Here is an 8,999-nt window from a genome sequence, read left to right as displayed (position 1 = left end):
GCCATAACTATTCGGGTTCGACTGTATCGTATGCTGTTCTGATATCCACCAAAATGAGATCCCGACATTTCTGGAGGAATTGGCGGAGAGTAAAAATTTGATCCGTAGTAGCACGGGCCCCCATAAAGCCTGTCTGATACTGCCTTACGAAATTGGTACTGGGGATATACGATGTAAAAAGATCTGGGAGAGCACCTTACAGGCGGCGTTGACCAGCGTAATTACAACAATCAACCCGATCGCCCTTTTTCTAGATATGACAAACCACACCATCCTTCGATAGTATGCCCTTCTCACAAATCGTTGAAATTATACATTGAAATGCCGTTGCTAGCGATCGCTGTCCGGTTTTGTAGAGTTCGGCCGGGAGTCGATCTTTTCCGGCGGTTCTATTCGTCTTCTGCTGTCCGGTTACTCGCTGGATCGCTCTGAGATCGGTAGCCGGGACGCTGTTATCATTTGTAGGAACTCCTAGGTTAACTTCCATTTCGTCTACTTCTGTTATATGGCTATTGATCAACTTCCGTTGGATCACCTTCTCATAGCACTTCGGGCTGTCATTAGACCGGAATAGTTGTTGTAGCTCTTCACGATCTCTATCCTCCTTCTGGCGCTTTATCTTCTTCAGGGTTGTAGAGAACTCATTTCGCGCTGGTCGATACGTGGCCACATTCCCTCAGGGCAATGCTAAAATAGGTTTTCCAAACCCCTTTCCACTCCATCGTTCGCTGGCATTCGCCGTTAAATCAGTCATTTCGTGCATTCTGGGTTTCTTCGCCTAGCATCGCGGTTGCGACCTCGTTGACGGTCGACCGCAGGGATGATTCCTCCTCAGAAAAAAAGAGAAGAGAAAAATTCACACTTTACTCAGTCGCGATTTATGTTGCTCCGATTTGATTGAACTTTTCTCTTTTTTACTGATATCGCGATTGCTCAGCAACCTGCTCATTTTTCTTCTGAGCAACTGTATGAACACTTTAATACACTTTTTGGCTGCCCATGATATGGCACAAAAAAAAACTGTTTAGTCTTCTCGTAGCGGCAACAATGCAAAGAATGTTGCATATAACGATGGTGGACGATAGATATGGCAACAATGTAATTCCCGTGCCGTTGCTTGCTGCAGTACGAGCGATTTCGAAAGTTTCTCATTTTTCGCACAATGAGAATCGAAAGTTTGTTTATATTTCTCGATATTTTTGGCCTGTTTCTCATTGCGTGGATGTATTTCTCATTTATGGCAGCAGTTCTGCTCATTGTGTTGAATGAAAAAAGTTGCACTTTTTGCACAATGAGTGAGAAAATGGTAAGCCTGGTCGACTATGTAATTACCGAATGGAAAGGAAAAATATGATAGAAGGAGACATAATTAACAGAAATGAAAAGCAACGAAAAGTGACAAACGGGATAGAAAAACGAGAAGACGAATAAAAACTGTCATGAAAAAAGAAAAACGTGACTGAATGGGAGGGCTGTTGTTGTTATTCGAGATAAAAAACAAAACTGGAAAGAAAAAGATGAAGAACGAAAAAGAAAAGGAGACAAATGAGAGAAAAGAAGAAAAAATCCTAAATAACACGCAGAAAACAGGAAAGAAAATGAAGATAAACTGGACAGAATAGGAGAAAAAACGTAACAATAGAGCAGAACCGGAGGAAAAGCGGAAAAAGGGAAAAAACACGAAAGCAGGAAAGTGAAGAAAGGGGTACAAAAAACGAGTAAAAACGGTAAAGAAAAAAATGAAAACGGAGTAAATAGAAATAAAACGAAAAAAAAAAACAGATTGTAAGTAACAGAAAAGGAAGAAAAACAACATATAATAAATGGAAGAACAGTCGCTCTTCAGACTTCAACTGCGAACAGCACGAGACGCATATCTGCTCGTTCGTAGTGGCGAATATTGTACGGCAACGTTTTTGTGCTCGTACCGGCTTTTTTAACTCACGAAAGTGAGTTTTTTCCGCTTCGTCAAATAGCGAGAAATACGAAACGTTTTCGTTTGGCTTTCAATAGCCAGAAAAAGGAATGTCTATCTACACGTACATAGTGCCCTCCATTGGCTTCCCCAGTAGCAGTGTACTCAAGTAAGTACCTTTCGTGCAACAATAATGCTCCAGGGTTAGACAGAATGAAATTCAACCTGTTGAAAAATCCTGTTGAAAGCTTCCGACCACAATTCGTATGGGCCGATTGCAATGCTCTCCTGTATCCGGTAATTGATGGAGAAAATGATCTTATTTCGTTTAGATAAATGGGCTAAAACGAACGGCTTACTTTCAAATACTCAATTTGGCTTTCGCAAAGGCAAAGGAACGAACGATTGCTTAAGGGCCAAACAGAATGCTGCGTCAACGCGTCCGTCAGCGTTATTCTGACAGTTTTCTCATGGGTTTACTGTCAAATTGACGCTGGCAGATGCGTTGACGCAGCATTCGGTTTGGGCCTTTAGCGTTGCTCTCTACAGAAATACAACTCACTTTTGCTCGTTAAGAAGAAAAATGGCGTCCGTTTCTTGGATATTAAAGGAGTTTTTGATTCAGTTTCCGTAGAAGTTTTAACGACATTGATGAATGTCTTACTAACCCATGCACGCTAAAGCAACTTGCTGAAGATAGCGTTGTATCCGTAACGGGAAACAAAATCGATGATCTGCAAGGTCCTTTGCAAGATACTTTGAGCAATTTATCCAGCTGGGCTGTTAAGCTTGGAATCGACTTCTCCCCAGAGAAAATTGAGCTGGTCGTTTTCTCACGGAAGCATGATCCAGTACAACTGCAACTTCTGCTAATGGGTAGAACGATCTCGCAGGTTTTAGTTACTAAATATCTCGGGGTCTGGTTCGATTCTAAATGCACTTGGGCATGCCACATTAAGCATCTAAAACAAAAATACCAACAGAGGATCATACTTCTCCGTACAATAACCGGGACCTGATGGGTCGCCCATGGGCACCCAGCCAGGAGATCTTCTAAGGCTGTACCAAACGACGATACTAACGGTTCTCGAATACGGTTGTTTCTGTTTCCGCTCCGCCGCAAACAAGCTTATTAATATGCTAGAGAGAATACAGTATTGTTGTTTGCTTATTGCCTTAGGTTGCAGGCAGTCACACATGCGATGAGTCTCGAAGTGCTGGATGGTGTTCTTCCATTGAAACACCGTTTTTGGGAACTGTCCTACCGTCTGCTCATTCGATGTAAGGTTATGAACCCATTAGTGATTTGTAATTTCGAGAGGTTTGTCGAACTTCAATTTCAAACTAGGTTCATGACTTTATATTTCGATTACATGGCTCAAGATATCAGCTCTTCTTCATACACTTCGTTTTGTGTCGCATCGCAAGATACTTCTGATTTTGCTATATTCTTCGATATCACCATGAAAGAAGATATAATTGGTACCCCGGATCAAATTCGTGCACTTGAGATTCCTAAGATTTTCTTCAATAAGTTCGTAAACGTTAGTTCTGATAAAATGTTTTTTACTGATGGATCTAAGCATGATGAATCCACTGGCTTCGGTGTCTTCCATGGAAATATTACAGCTTCTTACAAACTCGATGCTCCTGCTTCCGTGTACGTGGCAGAATTGGCCGCAATTCCCCACGCTCTTGGGATTATCGAAACAATGCCCACAAACCACTACTTTATCTTTACGGATAGCCTCAGTGCTATTGGGGCTCTTCGTTCAATGAAGCCTGCGAAACACTCACCGCATTTCTTGTGGAAAATACGAGAGATTACAAGAGCTTTGTCCGGGAAAAAATACCAGGTTACCTTAGCGTGAGTCCCTTCTCTCTGTTCCATTCCGAGCAATGAAAGGGCTGACTCATTAGCTAAGGTGGGCGCAATCGAAGGCGAAACTTATTATAGACCAATTGCCGATAATGAATTTTTTAGCGTTTTGCCCCAGAGAGCGCACGTCAGCTGGCAATCCTCATGAAATAAAGGAGAACTGGCTACATTCTATTACTCCTAAGGTATCGACGAAAGCGTGGTTCAAGGGGTTGGATATGGGTCGAGACTTCTTTTGTTGGACATCCAGGCGAATGTCCAATCACTATACGTTAAACTCGCATCTCTACCGAATAGGACTTGCAGAAAGCATTCACTGCGTTTGTGGCGATGGCTACCACGACATCGAGCATATTATCGTGTACCGAATTTTGTGATGTCAAGTCCCAGCTAACAGATTCCCTTCGGGCCCGAGAAAGTCGACCAAACGTGCCGGTGCGAAACATTCGGGACCTTCAATATATGACTCTGGTTTATAACTTTTAAAAGAAAATTGACGACAGAATTTAATACGCTTTTGTGTAATTCGCAGACCAACCGTCTCAACGATTCCCACGTACCAATGCCACCCCAATGAAGACACATTAACTCTGGCCCGTACCCACGAAGTACGCTGAACAGCACCTTTCTACTGGACCCTGCCCATCGCAAATAAAAAAGAAGCAATAATGAGCTTCGAAACCTTGAACCTATCCCTCCTTGTCCTCCCAGCTTTGGGATATAAGTAATTAAACCATACTAACCCCAGTAAATCGGGAGAAACGATCGTACCCTCTAACATAGTATATAAGCAGTGATGATCATGTTATAAAAATTACACATTATAAAAAAATTGACTCCTTAAAGCTATCGCAACAAATAAATGACATGATAAAAAAAATGAAGGAACAGAACAGACGAAAACAAAAAACGGTATAGAAAAGGAGTTGAAAAACGAAAAAAGACGAAAGCCGAAACCGAAAAAAAGAAAATAGTTAAAAAGGGACAGAACATGATAAAAATCGAGACAGCCCAACGATCATTTTATTTGAAGAGCAGTTTATTCAACCATTACACAGCTAATTTCCAGTAAACAAGCGTTTGAAAAGCTGTTATTCAACGAAAATGTTTGTTGGGAGGAAACAAAGAAACCCGGGCCTGGAAACGAGAGGAAAACGGGCCTGAAAAAATACGAATAACAGGACTCAGTACGAAAAACAAGACAAAAGGAACGAAGGAAGAGGAAACAACGAGCAGAAAAAACGAAAAACAAGAGAGCAAAGAAAGTAAACGAGACAACAAAGCTCGTTATTCTCCTGGTATACGACTGCTCGGGCAGTCATCGCGCAACTATCATGAGCATACATTTACTTGTTATCACTCATTTAATAATTCAGTCAACGGAAAAAAACCAAAGTTACTCGAACGGTTTCGGAACACATCTCAGTAGTGAAACCTGTAATAGGATAATCAACTTTTGCTTGATTTAAAGTAACTTATTGGGGCCTCCAGCATGCGCTGAAAGCTGTGATGCTCCTGAAAGCTTTGTGAAATTTTGGCGTTTGTTTTTTTGTTGTTGTTTTAACTATTACAGCTTGTAAGGCCTATCTAGATGGCGTCGTACGAATCTGGATCCGGTGCCCGTTCGACACGACCGCCGTTTCGGAGAAAGATTGCGCCGTCCTGAAAAAGGACGATTTGGTTTTTCATTAATATTCCAGAAACCATTAAGGTGGTGCTGCACCACAATTCAAAGACTTACCCTCACCAGACCGGGCAGATCTTGCCAAAACTCGAGGTTCGGAATCACTTCGATGCCACGCGCACCGAAGTACATAAAGCGTACGATGGACGCGATTGTGAAATAGGTAAACGTTCCGGTGAAGAACAATATCAGTAGAACCTGCCCGAAGCTTGATTGACTAATTTCCTCGATGGTCGTAACACAAGCGAAAGGTGAAAATAGCAAAAGATTCTGAAATGGAAGCGAACCAATCGTTGCATAGGTTTCGGTTTATTGTGTAAGTGATAATTTACCACTTGCTTTGCTGCGTTTAGAGCTACATTTTGTTGGACGAAGATATAGGAATTGGAGTTTTTAACACATATAAGCTGTATTGTGGTAACTCTGAAACAAAAATAGAGAAAGTTAGCTTAACTTTGCTTTTTATTTAGTGATCGTCAATCTGCTTACTCATTATTCGCATTTGTATAGACTAGATATCTCTGATTGTCATCAGAATTGCTGCTAAAACTGCTGTTCTCTGCCGTCCCAAGTTTCTGATATTGGCTCGTCGAATTTGTGAGACGACAAAGCTTGAATTAAAATATAAACTATTACCTTTAATCCGGTCAAACACCGACTTTTTAAATTTACCGTATAGCCTTCCCCTTCGCTGCAGTTAGTTTTCGACTGGTTCAGATAGCGTATATTCGAACACGGGTGAAAGTAATACCAATCCTGGGTGGCAGCATCTCGGGTTGACATGTAACCATCGCGTATGTCCACCATTTGATTCAGGTCGATACCGCTTCCGTCGGGATATTCGCATCGACAGGCATCTAGCTTTTTGCAGCCATTCGCTGCAACCGGGACGATTGCGCCGCCATTTACCAGTAATGTTACGAAAGCAACCAGAAGCAGATTAGTCATCGTAGAGCATTGCTTGGTTCAAGAAAAAATATTCTATAAAATAAACACTTCGTATAATTCACTACACTTTCGTATACGATAACAACGATTGTTTTGCTTATTTTGTTTTAGCTAAAAGTGACAATTCAAATGGGATTGGAAATCGCCGAAATCGTAAGGCAATACATTATCCACTGTAAAAAAACAGCACGTTCGATCCAAATGCCACCTACACTTGAAAGTCAATAATGGTGAACACTTCAATTTCACTTGTAAATCACTACAAATTCCAAATGGAATCCACATCACTTTCAAGTGCTTTGGCACTTACACACTTCAAGTGACAGTGCTTATGATTTCGATATGGCAAGGCACCGAACAATCAAATGTGTTTACACTTGAATTCGTGCTATATGCTGATGCACATAATATTCAAGTGTGAGCCACTTTGTTCGAACGTGAGTAATAATTTCGGTCAGAGTCAATCACAAACAATATGGCTGAAATGTACAAGTCTGGTATTGCTGCCTGCGGAAAGTTTAGATTTGGCTACAGATTTCTGATGAGAGGTAACTGTTGATCAATTTGTGAATATTGCTATTTATATTCTGATTTATGTTGTTTCCAGAGCATCGTGTCAGCATCGATATTTAAGGCATCAATTTTGTAGCAACATCGCTGAGTATTTATTTTCTGGTTTAAAGGTAAATTTAGTTAAGATTTAAACGTAATTTGATTTTGGTGGTATTTTAGCGACAGCCTTCGACCAAAAGGAAAATGGACTGAGGGTATTGCTATTGTCGCGATTGACACTCTGGTGCGGTAGGAGCACGGAATGCAACCACCGAGGATTCCCTACGCGATACCGTGCCGAAACTCAAAAGTCAGCTGGGAGGAGATGAAGGGACGTGCTAAAAATACCTCACACTGATGTGGTGCGGGCAATATTTCTGGTCTACGGATATTGTTTTTTAAGGTACTTTTATTGCCGTAAATTTATTACTGACTAATTTGAGTTACGTTTTAGTTTGGACACCCACAAGGTGGCCGGGAACGAACGTCGACAATTAACGAAATCATCTGGATCTAATAGCAGCAACATTCATCACATTTTTAGCTAATGCACTTCTGGCATAAACACTTGATTCCGAGGAAAAAGTAGCGTCTACTCGTTGATCGTCGTTATTATCCATCATTGCTACAATCTGTTAAAGCAATGAGTGCAATTTTTTTGCTTATTTAAAATACCCGCAACAAAAGTATAGAACCTCGAACGATTGTGTTGGGCAAAGACTCGCGGGAATCAACCGTGGTAAAATCTAAGTTTCCTGTTTTTCGGATAATTAGGGCAGCACCGAGGTAATTTTTATATTTTATTCTGCCTTTGATTATTTGTTTCCTTACTCCGATACAAAATTGTAAAGTTTATTTTATTATATTTGTATTTAGTTGCATTCTTATATACCGTGCAAGCACCATATTCAAAACAGTGCCTAATTCTGAACAGTTGCAAATTTTTCTTAAATATTGACAAAACTCTAGCTATTTAAACCATTTAAATAACAGAAAATAATCAGACGTAGTGATTAAATTGTTCAAATAGCTGGAATTTTGTTAATATTTATGAAAAATTTGCAACTGTTCAGAATTAGGCACTATTTTGAATATGGTGCTTGCACGGTATAGGTGAATAGTTTCCAAACACATCAACAACTTGTAATTAAAAAACTCGCTTTAAGCATATAATTTATTGACTCAAAATAATTTTCACGTCTAAATTACGGGAAAATCTATGTGAATATTTTCCATCCAACTTTTCCCGTGCTATTTACGTGAATTCCACGTTGTTTGCATTCGTATGCGTTCATTTACGTGGAAATCAGATAAATGTTATTGTATTATCCAATAACGTCTGAAATAACTGAAATAATAACGGAAAGTCACGTAACTCCCTGTAGAGAAATTTATGTGATTTTTCACATGGACAGGACATGTGGATTATTTTGCGTGTAGACATCAATCAATTGACTATTATCAAGAAGTTGTATAACAATTTAAAGCGACCAGGAGGGCCCAGTAAATTTGCTGCGGATTCTTGGGCATGCTTGCACGTTGTCTGTGGTGCAGATGTCTTTAAGTAGATATGCGCGCTGGGCTCACAGTAAATTAAAACCAAATCCTATCCACTTCCCAGTATTCTTCGGGATACGATACTGGGCCAACATTCCGATCGTATGATCGAATCTGGATTAGGCCCGAGTTTAGAACCGACTGTTACAGTCTGTGACAACTGGTAAAAGTCAAGTTTCGGAAATAGAACATCTAAATCTATACCTATAAAGAAGGATTTCTGTCTGTCTGTCTGTCCGTATGTTCCTTATAGAATCAAAAACTACTGAACCAATCGGCGTGAAAATTTGCATGTAGAGGTTTTTGGGGCCAGGAAAGGTTTTAGTGATGGTTAGAGACCCCTCACCCCACTAAGAGGGGGGGCTCCCATACAAATGAAATACAAATTTCTGCATAACTCGAGAACTAATCAAGCAAATAGAACAAAATTTGACATGTGGGTGTTTTTGGTGACAAGAATTTAT

The 8,999-nt window shown here is 40.4% G+C and overlaps 1 protein-coding gene across 1 annotated transcript; it reads right to left on the bottom strand.

The window, feature by feature from the left end:
• Nucleotides 1-5,145: 5,145 nt before the first annotated feature.
• Nucleotides 5,146-6,500, bottom strand: LOC128744400 (uncharacterized). Its single transcript, XM_053841394.1, has 5 exons — nucleotides 6,151-6,500; nucleotides 5,968-6,089; nucleotides 5,811-5,901; nucleotides 5,536-5,748; nucleotides 5,146-5,456 (listed from the first exon to the last, which is right to left on the bottom strand). Exons 1-5 carry the CDS (start codon nucleotides 6,424-6,426, stop codon nucleotides 5,382-5,384), a joined length of 777 nt encoding a protein of 258 aa, XP_053697369.1. The 5' UTR covers nucleotides 6,427-6,500; the 3' UTR covers nucleotides 5,146-5,381.
• Between the last annotated feature and the right edge of the window lie 2,499 nt (nucleotides 6,501-8,999).

The sequence above is a fragment of the Sabethes cyaneus genome, chromosome 3 (assembly GCF_943734655.1).
Source record: "Sabethes cyaneus chromosome 3, idSabCyanKW18_F2, whole genome shotgun sequence".
Lineage (NCBI taxonomy): Eukaryota > Metazoa > Arthropoda > Insecta > Diptera > Culicidae > Sabethes > Sabethes cyaneus.
This window is presented reverse-complemented; position numbering and strand designations above follow the sequence as displayed.